A 14120-nucleotide genomic window follows, 5' to 3' on the forward strand; every position below is an offset into this window, starting at 1 on the left:
TCATTTTTCAAAGATACTTTTTCGTTGGATATAGAATTCTAACTTGAATTGTGTTTGTTTTAGCATTTTATTTATTCATTCATTCATTCATTCATTTTTAATTTTGGGCACGCCATGCAGCTTGTGGGATCTTAGTTCCCCGACCAGGGATTGAACCCTGGCCCTCAGCAGTGAAAGCTCCACATCCTAACTACTGGACGGCCAGGGTATTACCTGTTTTAGCATTTTAGAACTATCACTCCACATTCTACTGACCTCCATTGTTTCTGATGAGAAGCAGCTATCATCCTTATTGTTGTTGCCTGGAATGTTATGTGACCTTTGTTCTTTGGCTACTTTTAAGATTATTTTCTTTGGTTTTCAACAGTTTGACTACGATGTTCACAGTTGCAGAGGCTGGGAATAGGATGGGGGAGGAAGAGCACATAGGCCTATTCAACAGTATTAACAATGCTTTAGTTCTTAGGTTGGGTTGTGGGTTTATTGATGTTTATTTTTATCATGCTTCATAATTTTAATATGTTAGTATTCTTTGGTATATTACACCATGAAATCACAAAATCGTATGTAATTTAAATTGTAAGAATGATTGAACGGTGACAAAATGGAGACACCAAGTCCTTCCATAGATTTGGCTGTGAATATGGATCAGAAGTATAGGATAGCGGGTGGGGTAGCATCTGAGATAAGGTAAGTTTTTTTGGTTTTTTGTTTTGTTTTTTTTTTATTTGCGAAAGGCTTCAGCTTTTTCTGTACAGCAGTGCAGTGAGAAAAGAAGAAGGGGAAGATGCAGGAGAGGGAGAGAATAGAAAGACTAGTCCCTGGATCCAGAGCACATGTGGAGATATTAGCCTGTTGAGAAGAGAAAGAAAACTTACCCTATAGCATACAAGCATACAGGCAGACAGAGAAGATGGGTGCTAAAGCAGATAGGATTAGATTTGGTGATAGAGTTTCCCATTTGATGGATGCTTCTATTTTCTCTTATGTCCATTTATTTATTTTGGCCATGCCATTTGGCATTCGATATCCTAGTTGCCCGACCAGGGATCGAACCCACACCCCTGGCATTGGAAGCACAGAGTCCTAACCACTGGACTGCCAGGGAAGTCCCTATTTTCTCTTCTTTCTTCTATTTGTGGTTATGTTTCAGGCACAGTCAACAGCTCAAAGTGAGAGGTGGGCAGGGGAGGGCAGGAGCCTTGTCCTGTACCCCCAACTTGAGGATTCCATCTATTTTGCCTCTTCCTAAGGCTCTGAAGGCTGAAGAGGAGCATTTTGAGAGGCTGACTCTTCTCACCCAGTGTCCTGGGACAGCTATACTTAGCTCACCTGGCTCCACCACAAGATCTAAGGGAAGGCCTAATCCTTCAACCACACTGAAAAATGCACCTGAACCCAGGAACCTCCCAGACAGTCTCCATTTCTAGCATTTGTGAAACAGGTGTTTTCCCCTTTTCCCCACAGTATAGTGGATACAGTTCTCTGTGTGAACTTCGTCAAGTCTTCTGATTTTTCTGAGTCTGTGTCATCTGTCAGATGGGGTGATCAGGCCTCAAAGCATGGTCGCACTGAAGAGCACCAGGTGTCACACAGATAGGGTATAGAGGCCAGCTCTCAGCCCCCCTTCCTCATGACTGTTTCATCTTCTGGTTGTCACCTCTTCAAGAAGCAAAGGAGGGAGGAGGATGGCGGGTCTAGCAGGACCATCGAACAGCCATCCAGTGGCACCTTTGAAATTCCTTATGAATCAGTCAGGTTCTGCTGCCTCTGCTTTCTCTTTCCTCTTTGTGATAAAGTAACTCTTCAATGGGACAGTTCCCTGGTTTTATGTATAGTTACTTCTGATTCTGTTTGCTTAGCTGCCAGGGGCAAACTAGTTTTATCAACTTCTCTAAAAGGGGAGGTCGAGGATGAGATAGCACTAAGGTACATGTTGTTTTCCCCAGACTTATGTCTTCTGCTCTTGTAGATGTTTCTTTGGGGAAACTTCAACCACTTCAATTATTTCAGTTATTATTACAGTTCGATGACTCTCAAATCCTTATCTTCAGGCCAGACTTCTCTGCCATGCTACAGACACACATGGATCCACCTACATCCTAGAAGTCTTTACTTGATGTTACAAACAATTCAGCACATCCAGACCTTGAGCTTGTCGTCTTCCTTTGCACACCCCCTCTACCGCCGGCATTCCTTATCTCAGTAAACACGACCACGGTCATGTAGTTACCCCTGCCAGAGCATGTGTGTCGTCTTCCCCTCCTCCTACACCTTTATCCCCCACAACCCACCATCACCAAGGCCTGTGAATTCTGTCCCCTAAATATCTTTGAATCCACTCACTTCTCACCATTTCATTATCTAGCCCCAGTTGTTTCCCCCAGAGCTGTTTCTAACTACTCTTACTCACAGCCACACTTTCCCACCACCATGCGTCTCCATACTGAAGCCAGTGATTGGCCACTGTAATCTGACTGTTACCCCACTTTACCACCGGAGGAGGGAGGGACTCTTCAAGGTTGTCAAAATCCAAAAAAAAACCCTCCATATTCCTAAACCAGTTATTAAATCTGAGTGCCCAGTTTCTTTGATCTCTCAGCGGCATGAGACACAGTTGATCTCTCTCCTGTAAACATTTTCTTCACTTGTTTCTAAGGCATCAGTGCTTCTTGGTTCTCTTCTTCCCTTGTTGGCAGCTCCTGCTCAGCCGCCTTTGCTGGTTCTCCTTCATTTCCCCTACTTGTTAATAGGGGTGACCAGGGTGTGGTCTTTAGACTTCTCTATTTACACTTACTTTCTAGATGATTCTGTATGATCTCAAGGCTTTAAATCCCCTCTATATGCCGAAGACTCATAATGATTATCCTAGCCCAGACCTCTCCTCTAACTCTAGGCTCGCATGTCCAGCTGCCTACTCAATATATCCAAACTCAACTCCAGATTTTATTCCTCAGCTCTGTTCCTTGGTCTTCCCCATCTCAGTTAATAGATATTCTATCCTTCTAGTTTAGTTGTTCCTCCCAAAACCCTTGGAATCCTCTCTGATGCCTTGATTTCCAATCCACCAGGAAATTCTGGCAGCTCTACCTCTAAATTCAGATCAATCCACTGCTCACCACTCCCACCACTACCTGGTCTAAACTGTCATCATCTCTCGCCTAGATTGTTGCAGGAGCCTCCTAACTTGCCTTTCTGCTTCTACCCTTGCCCCCATTCCCCATACAGTCTCCTGTTAAGTTTTTAAGACGTTAAGTAAATCATCAAATAAATCATGTGACTTCTCCACTCAGAACCCTCCAGTAACTTAACCATCGATGACTAGGAGAGCCCGAGGTGGGTCTGGGGACAGGCAGGCCAGAGAGTAGGAAAGTAGTTTGGGCCTCAAACTTGAAATGTACATCTTTCAGCAAATTACAAAGCCAATAGTCCTGAGCTAGGTGCAGAAGTAGACAGAGGAGCTGTGGTCCCTTCCCCCGCCAAAGCTTACAGCTCCCCAGGGGACTAAGCTTTAAATGTAAGTTCCACCAACTCCACCAAGCGCCCTTTGTGCTTAAAGTGCTAGACGTGGTGCCATGGACCCTCTTCAGGGAGGTCACAGTTCCTTGAGAGGCACTGGCCACCAAACCACTCACTAACTTTCTCAAATGACATTAGCCTATATTAGTACGTAAGTAAAACAAAACAAAGAGAATGCATACAGGGAAAGGAAGACAGAGCCATGTAGGGTGGCATGAGTAGAATTCAGCAAAGATGAAGGAAAGGCTTTGAAGGCTGTGGATTTGGAGAAAAGAAACCTCTCAGAGAATCAACAGAATGTGGTAACTGGGAACCACAAACAGGATGTGCTAGAGGGGAGGTCAGAGCTGGGGAGAGATTAGCCTGGACCAAAGCAGTCAGGATAGGAATCAGAAGTAAAGAGCAAGAATCAACCTGTCATCTGAGCTCCTGGACTAACCACAGGCCTGGGGCCAGATGCTATTGTTCATGAGGAGTGTGTGTAGGAGGCAGGAGGTCGGCAACAAGGCCAGGCACGAGTGTCCCCTTGAAAGCCTTGAATTGTCCAACTCCCACCCCACCTTAGAGTTCTCACCTCCACTTGGCCAGACCACAGTGTTTCAGACATCATCGGGATCAAGGTGCTCCAGGCAGCTGGGGAGCTGAGTCAGCAAACCTGGTTTCTTTTTTTTTTTTTTTTTAATGGCTGCGTTCGGTCTTCATTGCAGTGCGCGGGCTTTCTCTAGTTGCGGTGAGCGGGGGCCCTTCTCGTTCCGGTGCGCGGGCTTCTCATTGCAGTGGCTTCTCTCATTGCAGAGCACGGGATCTAGGCACACGGGAGTTTTTTTTTTTTTTTTTTTTTTTTAATGGCTGCGTTCGGTCTTCATTGCAGTGCGCGGGCTTTCTCTAGTTGCGGTGAGCGGGGGCCCTTCTCGTTCCGGTGCGCGGGCTTCTCATTGCAGTGGCTTCTCTCATTGCAGAGCACGGGATCTAGGCACACGGGCTTCAGTAGTTGTGGCGCACAGGCTTAGTTGCTCTGTGGTATGTGGGATCTTCCCGGACCAGGGCTCGAACCTGTGTCCCCTGCATTGGCAGGCGGATTCTTAACCACTGCGCCACCAGGGAAGCCCAAACCTGGTTTCTTGCCCTGGCTCTGCTTCTGGCCTTCTGAGGTGCTGAACAAGGTCTGAGGAGGCAACATGGACGTAATTAGTGGCTATACGTCCCTCTTCTCTCCTACCAGGCAGTTTTGTATAGCGGTTAGGCACATGGCCTCTGAATCCAGACAGCCTAAGTTCAGAGCTCAGTTTTGCCACTTTCTAGCTGTGTAACCTGGTGCAAGTTACCTACCTTTTCTGTGCTTCAGTTCCTTTATCTGAAAAATGGGTGAAACAGTACCTGCCTACTAGAGCCTGTGTAGGGTTAACCGAGTAAGATGTTAAGTACCTAGAGCAGTTTTTAGCATATGACATAGTAGGAACTATATGAATGTTAACTATTGTTATTTTTATCATCATTATTATTGAGACAACTTCCCCTCTTGTGCTGTTACATTCTGGGGGGACTAGTAGGAAAAAAATGCTAAGGGATAGGGACATCATCAAAAGCTTAGCACCAGGCGCAGGGAGCCGCAGGGACCTGGGAAGTTAGACCCCACAGGGCAGCCCCAGAAGGATGGAGAGCATTGCTCAGGGCCCTAGCAGTTGATTGTGTGCTCAGTTCAGACCCTGAGTTAGAGGCCCAGGATGACCCACTGCCCCCACCTAAGGGTGGTAGAGCCCTAGCCTCAGAAGTCCGTGGCCTGCCTGCCTTTGAGTCCCGAGGCTGCTTCTTTTCTCCCAGGAGCCCAAAGAATTCTTCTGTCCCTTGGTTTCCCTTCCCCAAGCCCAGATCCATCTAAGAGAAACACAGTCTTAGTAGAGGAGCCCAGTCCTCCATAAAATCAACAGACCAGATGGTTGGAGTCCAAGAGAAGTTCCTGAGCCTGGTGTCCTCTTCTCACCCTGTGGTCCAGGCCTGATGGCTGAGCTGCCCATCTTGGGGCAAGAAGCCCTGACCTGTTACCTCACCTCTTTTAGCTACCAAGTCCCTAGCCCTCTGCAGAGACCCAGGAGGAGTCCCAAAGGTCAAAGAGCTTCTGATTCAGGCCACACAAAGCTTTGAGGAGGAGATGAGCTCTCTGGCCAAGGGTGTACAGAAGTCAGGGGAAGCAGCCAGAATTGGCTGGTGCCCACCTTGGCGCAGATGCAGTTTGGCCGGCACCGCGAGGGAAAGGGCCTACAGGTCTGCTGGGCAGGTGCTAGGCTCAAGTTGCCTGAGTGCTGAGGCCAGAGTCTGGGAGGAGCCAGGAGTTCCAAGAGTGTCACTTTAACCCTTCCCTCTCACTGGCAGGGAGTGGGTTCAGAAGGTTGAAGAGTCTTGATCTAGTCTGGCGTCTTCACGGTGCAGGCTGGGAGACTGAGGCCCGGGCTGAGGGGTGACACAGGCCCTGCGGAATAGGCCGGTTGCCAGGGAAGCCTTCTCGGAGGAAGGCAAGGGAGGCATCGGGGGATGGGGAGGAACAGAGGCAGCATGTAGGTAGTGAGAACCACATGACCAGAACTCTGAGGCAGGAATGGAGGGTGAACTCAGAGCGTGGAGCCCAGCCACACTGCAGCTGGGTTAGGTGGTCAGATTTAGGATTGGCCTCTCAAGGCTGGGCACCTGGTCTGCGAGTATTATCCTCGCTTCCCCCCTGCTCTTAGTTGCAGCTGCTGAGTTTGCTACCTCTTTAGCACAGGGAAGTCCAAGTCCCAGCCTTTGGAGAGGACTCTGGGAGCCACCACAGGGGAAGGCAGCCAGCCAAGTAGGTGAAAGTTGAACAAGGCAGGCGGCTCTACCGAGCCTCACTGACCTCTGAAGCAGCAATCTGTTGGCAGCCCTATCCTAGCCAGCCAGAACCAGGTGGCTGTTTACTTTCTGTTTTCAGCTCTTTGGAGAGTTTTGCTTCCAGCCCCTGAGGCAGTGTTTATGTCATTGTAAGGGATCTGCTCTGGGGAAGAAAACAAAACTTCAAACCAGATGCCAGGCCCAGGGGCTCAATGGGTGGGGAGCACTGGTAGGGGGAGAGTATGGCCAGTCCTGGCCTAGCCCTGGGCATCCCTTTGGGGGTGCTGTACCCCACTTCTGCTCCAGCTGAAGTGAGGTCTCAGAACAGCAGGGCTTCATTTTGCTCTCCGCAGCTGGTGTCTCCAGCTTATTTAGCCCCTGTGCTTTTGTATCTGGCCAGAGCCTTGGTCACATCTGAATTGTATTTCAGCTTCTCAGTAGACCTGGGGCAAAGAGGCAAACAAGTCCCCAGCTCCACTTGGTAATGAAGACACTGAGACCCAGAGAGACAAAGTGTCTTGGCCTCAAGCAAGTGGGGCAGTTGGGCTGGGCCACAGACCAGTGTTCCTTCCACTCCACCCCACTGCCTCCCCTCTGAGAAAGTCCCAGGGACACCCAGAAGCAGGGGTAAATGGGGGTGCCTGCACCTCCCACCCTCCTGGAAACATGTGGTCTATGTAGGGATATCCATCTGGGGACTAGATGGAGGGAACCCAGAACACAGTGGCTTGAATCAGCTCACATTTCAAGGCCAAAGAAGAGGGCTGGAGCCTCCTGAGAGAGCGTTTGGAGAAGATGCTATCACAGGGAGCTGGCCAAAGAGGGAGCCACGGACCGGGGTAAGTCCCTGGGTTACAGGGTGCCTCCTCCTGTATTACCTGCTCATCCTGATCTGTTTTCAGATGAGGAAACCAAGGCCCAGAGAGGAAGTGACTTGCCCAAAGCCACTTGGCTAAGAAGTGGTAGAGCCAGGACTAGAGCCACTCCCCCACCAGGGTTAGCCTCTTGGTGTGAGGAACCCCTGGAAGCCCCATATTTTCCTGCCACCACTGCTCCTTACTCCTCCCCTGATGCTTTTTCTCCGTGCTGGAGTTCTGCCTTTGACATTGAAGGCTCCTTTGAGACGTCTGTCTCAAACAATAGGCCGAGAAGCCTGGGTATCCAGGTGCCCAGAAAGGAGCAGGCCCCCATATTTGGAAGTGGGAGAAGTTAATAGGAGAGCTGGATGGATTTAATGGGACAATCAGAGCCCCTCATAAACTGCCAGGCTTAACACCCAGACCACAGTAAAGCCTGTTCTGTCCTTCACCCCAGGACAGGGGTCAGCCCCATGCCCCCTGATCATTGGAAAGTCCAAGAGGAATATGGTCAGTTCCTCCCCAGACATTCAGGAACTTGAGCCCCTCCCTTGCTGGGTTTGTCTTCTGCTCTCCATACCTGCAGTCAACCAGTCCCATCCCCCTGGCTTTCCCAGTAAATAAATTCCTTCTTCGCACCTTTGCTCAATCTAAGACTCTACCTGGAATATCCTCTCTCATACTCTTTGTTCAGATTCCACCTTCATGTTTTAAGTCTGTCTTCTTGAAAGTACCCTTCCAGGGACTTCACCCCATGTATGACACCCACTGTCTAGACTCCAAGGCCGCTGCAGCCCCTCAATCTGATGGTCATGCTTCCATGTGGGCTCCTCCTGCCTCCCCAGGGAGGCTGAGGCTCCTCAAACCATAAGCTATGGTGACAGTTTGCTGGTGCCCCCAGAGCTCCAGCAGGAGCATGGGAGTATTTTCAGAGGAGTGGTGGGTACATGGAGGGGTGTCCCTGCGTGGGCAGCTACACCTCTGCCCAGACCCGCCAAGGCTGTATGTCTCGGGATAGCAACCCTGACGAAGAAAGAGACTTTACTACTAGTCAAGATGTTTTCAGACCCTTTTGAGGTCAACAAAAGCCACATGCTGCTGGCCTTCCACAGCTCTGCCCTGCCCAGTACACAGAGCCAAACCCCGTCCTGTCCCCGGGCCTGGGCCATGCAGGTAAGGCCCCCTAGGTGGCTGGGCCCAGGTGTGGGTACTGTGAGGCTGGCTGTGGCTGGTTCACAGATGTCAGCCCAGCTAGCAGGTGCAGGCCTGTGCTCACGCTGCCCCTCCAGCGCAGTGACCTCACCCCCCACACAGCCCTGCTGAAACCCTGCGCGTCTCAGATCCCACCTCTGCATGAAGCCGCCCTGTCCTTCCCAGCTGTCATGAATTGCTCTTTCTCTGTGCTCCCGGGCTCTAAGCTTCCTCTTTGTGATTGCTGGGTAGGTCAGCATTCGTCTCCCCTCTAGCTTGAACAATCACTGGTTCTGGAATGAATGAAAGAATGACTGAATGAGATATTTGCTGCAAGAGGCAGTCTCCTCCCCAATTAATTTAAGCCTCTAGTCACCGTGGCTTGACCCATTCACCGGTCTATCAGCTACCAAGCTCCCATCTTGGACCTGTCTCAGTGGGAGTCACAAGCATCAGAGACAGGCCATGCCCTGCAGGAGCATCCAGTCTGGAGGGAGAGGGCCTCAGGCAGTGGCTGGGTGGCTTGCCTCCCCAGCCTGAGGCATTATGGGGTGCAGGTGCCTCCTGTGTTTTGAAAGGAAGAACTACAAACACCAGCACAGGGTGGGTTTCCTTTCTCCCCTTTTAGCCTAGGCCTGTCTGGAAGATGGGGAGCTGTATGTACTCACCTCTGCTGGGCATGTCCAGCCCCTAGCTCCTCTTTGCTCTTGGTTCTCCAGCAAAGAGAACCTGCCTGTGGGCTGTCCGTGCTGAGAGCTTGTCAGGTTGTATGCACTCCCTTGGCATTTAGAATTCCAGATTGACAGGGACCCTCAAGATTGCCTGACTTCCATTCCCCCTATCACTTCCTGGCTGCTATTCTAATTCTTTGAATAGCTCTCTCTGTCTCCCCAGTTTAACTGTGAGCTATGGAGATCGAGAACTGTTCATCTCTATCTCCCTCTCACAGTAGGCAGTAAGAAGGTTAAAGAAGTGAAGGAAAGAAGGAATTACTGAATATTACTGATCCCACAAGCAACTCTACTCCCACAAGCAATGGGCCTCAGTTTCCCATTAGCAGAATTACTAAGGGGCAGGGAAGTAGTCTTAATCTCTAGGGTCTCCACCAAGCTGATTCTTGGGGCGTAGGGAGTGGTGCGTGTGCTTTCAGTATTTGGGGACAGGCTGCACGCTGTGGAGTCAGCCACGTTTGCCTGTCGGGGCAACTCCCATGTCCTTTCAGCACTGCCTCTTCCTCTTCCATGTCACCAGGCTTCCACCTCTTCCCTGGGGCCTTGCTGTCAGCCACCTGCCTGGGGTGGCTTTCCTGTATCCTTTGAGCTCCTTCAGGGCAGGAACCTGGCACAGAGTAAGCACAGAAACAAGCAAACAAAAGGGTTAGAGGAGCAAATGGGTGAGTCATAGAGGAGTCCAGAGGACCACGACGTCATAACCCAAATGCACACACCTTAAAGGGGAAATTCGTGATACCCAGTCAGCCCAAGACAGGGAGTTGTTTGGTAGCAGGGCTGTGGGTATGTGCTTCATGACACCTGGCAGCTCCAGGAACTCCCCAGGGCCATACAGATAGTGTATTTTTCACCAGCATCTTCTCCCTGGCAGGGTCACACTTGGGACAGTCACGCTTCGAGGACAAATGACTTGTCTAGACACATGCAGCAAGAGAAGGGATGTCCTGGAGGAGACTGCCCCTCCTTCTCTAGAGGCATAGAAGGAGTCTGAACAGGGGTTTACATCTTAGGTCTGCTACTCCGAGCTGTGGGACCTTGAGTTTATTTCACCTGAACTTTAGTTGCCTCATCCATGACATGGGAACCATGTACCAACCTGTGGGGTCGAGGTGAGGGTTAAACACACTCAGGTATGTAAAGTGCTTTGTAAATCAGTCAGCTCTATACCAGTATTAGCCAAAGGACCAAAAGACGAGAAGAGTCAAAGTCATCTTTAGGCAGTGCCATGTGCGCAGTGCTAACCTAGCTGACCTCCTCCTCTCCAGGGCAAGAGCGAGACCACCAGGGGAGCCCTGTCCCAAAGGCCTTGTCGTCCCAGACCTAACTCGCTGCCTCCCAGCCTGTCTGAGGAAGAAACTCGCAGGATTGCACGGATATTTTCTTCTCGATACTCCCAGAAAGACTAATGCAGCCCAAGAGACTGAGGGAAGGACCACCCACCCACTCACCCTCAGCCTTGTCTGGCCTCCCTCAGGGCTGTGAAAGCCCTGAAACCACCACCAGCCTTGTCCCTGGACACCAGTCAGCCCAGACTAGAGGAGCGTCACAGACCAGCCCAGTGTCCACCTGCCAGGACTTCAGCTTCCTCCTCGGATGGTGAGGCAAAGGCTAGAAATGGTGGATTCCAGTGCCCAAGTGGCCCACCCGTCTTTTGACCAGGGGACCCAAGCGGGCATCTTTCGGCTGGGAAACTCCTCCCAGTGTCCTTGACCAGAGCTTCCTGCTGACAGGAGCCTACCCTCTGCCTGAAGATGATAGGCCCTTTTGCCTTAAAGGGGTTGGGGAGGGTGGGTGGAGATTTTGTGCATCGTGCATAGCCAGGGAAATCCTGGGGCCGACCTCCAGTTCATTTGCTTGGGAATAAGGGTATTTTATAGATAAAATTATTTTTAATGCTGTGTTGAAATAATCAGTAGGAGAGGAGGGGGAAATTATCTCCTTCAAACTTTTTATCTGATTGTCTGAAACTCTAACCATGCTTTTAACTTATTGTTTTTACCCAGCTCTGAAGGTCATTGTTCCTGCCTGTGTTTGAATAAAGTCATATTGGTATTTGTATTCTGGGCACAAGTGTTTCCCGGGTTGGCCACTGGACTGCAGTGTCTGTCAGAAATTTGCTTGTGCTCTGACAGCCAGAGAGAAAGCTTTGCAACCATACAATCCCTTGGAGAAGCTCATCTGGAGCGGGGGGTCCAGGGTCACCATGAGACTCCTGACTCCTCCAAAGATTAGGTTGATGCCGATTAGGGTGACGCCTAGTGTTTCCTTTGCTGGTACCTCAGATCTATCAGCACAGTAATGGGGCTCATGGCACAGGCCCGCTCAGAATGCCCCATCTCTCTGGGATGAGTACACAGCTCTGGCTTAGACTGTCAGACGCCAAACATTCGAGCAGCTACCATAGAAAGGGCCTGTGGGGAGCATTAGAAGGGGGCAGAAATGTGCAGAGTGGCTGGGAGGGAACTACCTGGAGGGCCCTGCTTTCCACCCCCAAGCATAGGTCATCTCAGTCCTCAGAACAACTCTATAACCCACTCTTGTGATTCCCGTCTTATAGTTAAACAACTGAAGCTCAACGAAGTTAAGTGACTTGCCTCTGTTCATGTACTTAGGAAGCAGATCACACAAGACACCTCCAGACATGTCACAAGGCTTCTGTGCCCAGGATACAGCCAGTTAAGTGCTTTGAATTCGGGGAGTTCATGGAGGAAACCATGTGGGCTGGAGCAGTCAGAGAAGGCTTCCTTGAAGAGCTAAGTCTGGGGGTGAGACCAGGGAGGAACCAGCAGGGCATGCGGGCCACGGTCCAGCTGGGGAGAGAGCAGAGACGGGTCCGGCTCTGACACTTCCTGATAGGTCCCCTCCGGCTTGACTGCGCGAGCCTCTATCTGTCTGAGCCTCTGTTGCCTCATCTGTAAAGCAAGATAAGAAGCCCAGCTTCACTGGGTTGTTGAGAAGATTAAATGAGATGACGTTTGTGAAAGTGCTTTGCCAGCAATTGGCACTTAATGGAAGCGTAGGAAATGTCAGCCCCACCCACCCCTCCCCCACTGACCCGGAGCAAGTCAGTAGATAGGCAGGCTCACCACTAACTGTGAGGCAGGACATGCCCCAGAGGGTACAGGGTGATGCAGGGTGCCCCCCTCATCGGTCAAGTGCACTCAGACCAGCATGTCCCCCTTCATCTGTTTGTCTCAGCCCCCTAACCTTCGGCCTGCCAGCTCACCTCCTCCCCAGTGTCTCCCTCTCAGCTCACCAGCCGCCTGTCTGCCAGGAGCTTTCAAGGCCCAGGTCTCCGCCTCCCTTGAGGCCACAGAGAAGCTAGGGGCCCAGGCCTGAGGGGTTACGCCTCAGGTGAAGAATTTTCCTTCCCAATCCTGCTCCAGCTCCTGTAAATAACTTGATGGGGTCGAGTTAGGATAAGGACACGCATGACTCCTACCCAGGCTGAGGGCGGCCTCTGATAACACAGAGGCACCCTGAGGGTCTGAAAACCTCCCCCTATGCTTACAGAGTGTGTTATTTACCAGTGTCTTCTCCCCAGAAGTTGGATCTATTTTGCAGTAACAGCTCAGATGAGAAACACCCTGCCAAGCATGCAGCACCCGCTAAGGGCATGAGGTACATGTTTGTTCCACCACCACCAACAGAACTAGCCAGCGTCTCCCTACTTCCCTTTCAGCACTCCACAGAGCCCTGAAAATGGGTGCTTCTGATCACCCAGAGGTTGGCTGATCTCAGCCCATGGCAGCCAGCTTTGGAACTTCTAGCACAGGCTGGATTCTGGGGACACGGAGCCAAAGCAGACAGACCTGGCCCTGCCCTCGAAGAGCTCCCAAGCCCACATGAGCTAAGCTGCCCTCCCTCTGGGTCTCTCCAGGGCCCACCGCCCCCTTGTTTGGGTTCCGACTATTTACCCCTCCCCACCTCCTGGCTGCAATTCACCCACCACCTCCAGACTGCCATTTTCAGCTGGAGCCAAGAACCTACTTCCAGAACGCTCCCCACCTCAGCAGCCCTAGCAGCCCCTTCCCTTCATAGGACTAACCCAACTGCCTGTTCTGCTGACACTGGGGCAGGGACTGCTCCAAGGAGGACCTTTGCACTTGAGTGTCTGGACTTGTGACCATGGCCATGGCTCTGTGCCCAAGTCTAGCAGTGGCCTCTGCCTGCTCCTCTGCCCCACCCAGTCACCTCCCTTCCCTTCCCACCTCTCTTCTCTCCTCCCCTGCCCCTCCCTCCTCTCTACTCAGTCACCTGGATCCCAGGTTCAGATTCGCCCACCCCTTACCCTCCGTGCCTACCAACGGGGCCTCAGCGGCTGCTGCGAGGAACCCTTCCCACCCCACCCCTCACACCCTCCCCAGAGCCCTTCAGCTTCAGGCGTGCCCATGCTGAAGCCCCCAAGTGTCATATCATAGAGAACAGTGTCATATCATGGAGAACAGATGGATCCAAAGTACATTACAGTTTGCAGGCTGGAAGTCAGGCCCTGCCAAGTACTGCGACCTGGGTGAGTCACTGTCCCTCCCTAAGACTCTGTTTTCCCCTCTGCAACCTAAGCACTAAAATGCATGGATCCTCAGCCATAGAAAGGAATGAAGTGCTGACACATGCTCCAACATGGATGAACTTGGAAAACACTGCTAAGTCAGAGGCCAGTCACAAAAGGTCACATATGGTGTGGTTCTATTTATACAAAATGCTCAGAATCAGCAAATCTGTAGAGACAAAGTAGATTAGTGATTGCCTGGGGTTGTGGGGAAGGGAGAAAGGAAGTGACACTGTTGATGTGCACGGGGATATTGGGGAGGGTAATGAAAGTGTTCTAAAACTGATGGTTGCATAACTGTGAATACGCTAAAAACCGTTGAATCGTACCAGTTACATAGGTAAATTGTATGGTATGGGAATTATATCTCAATAAAGCTATTAAAAAAAAAAAAAAAAAAAAAATTAGGGTTTCCCTGGGGGC

The 14120-nt window shown here is 50.9% G+C and overlaps 1 protein-coding gene and 1 long non-coding RNA gene across 8 annotated transcripts in view; one reads left to right on the forward strand and one right to left on the reverse strand.

Annotated features, from left to right (window-relative positions):
* The window catches only part of C2CD3 (C2 domain containing 3 centriole elongation regulator), a 124951-nt gene extending 113748 nt beyond the window's left edge, over window positions 1-11203 (forward strand). For 2 of the 3 annotated variants that reach the window (XM_024761948.1, XM_024761949.1), the window contains exons 33-34: window positions 7117-7205; window positions 10411-11203. In XM_024761948.1, the coding sequence (XP_024617716.1) occupies window positions 7117-7205; window positions 10411-10627 (306 nt within the window). In that variant the 3' untranslated portion in view covers window positions 10628-11203. The remainder of the gene's footprint in view (window positions 1-7116; window positions 7206-10410) is intronic. The other variant, XM_024761950.1, reaches the window with a different exon arrangement.
* Window positions 4511-14120, reverse strand: part of LOC112411076 (uncharacterized) — a 21422-nt gene continuing 11812 nt past the window's right edge. Inside the window, exons 1-4 of one of the 5 annotated variants that reach the window (XR_003005558.1) lie at window positions 8571-10414; window positions 6392-6524; window positions 5733-5986; window positions 4511-4684 (exon numbers count right to left, since the gene is read on the reverse strand). This is a non-coding gene — a long non-coding RNA (uncharacterized LOC112411076). Of the gene's footprint in view, window positions 4685-5732; window positions 5987-6391; window positions 6530-8570; window positions 10415-14120 lie in introns of those variants that run through there. The other 4 variants (XR_003005554.1, XR_003005555.1, XR_003005557.1 and 1 more) reach the window with 4 other exon arrangements.

Source organism: Neophocaena asiaeorientalis, unplaced genomic scaffold, assembly GCF_003031525.2.
Source record: "Neophocaena asiaeorientalis asiaeorientalis breed wild unplaced genomic scaffold, Neophocaena_asiaeorientalis_V1.1 scaffold263, whole genome shotgun sequence".
Classification (NCBI taxonomy): domain Eukaryota; kingdom Metazoa; phylum Chordata; class Mammalia; order Artiodactyla; family Phocoenidae; genus Neophocaena; species Neophocaena asiaeorientalis.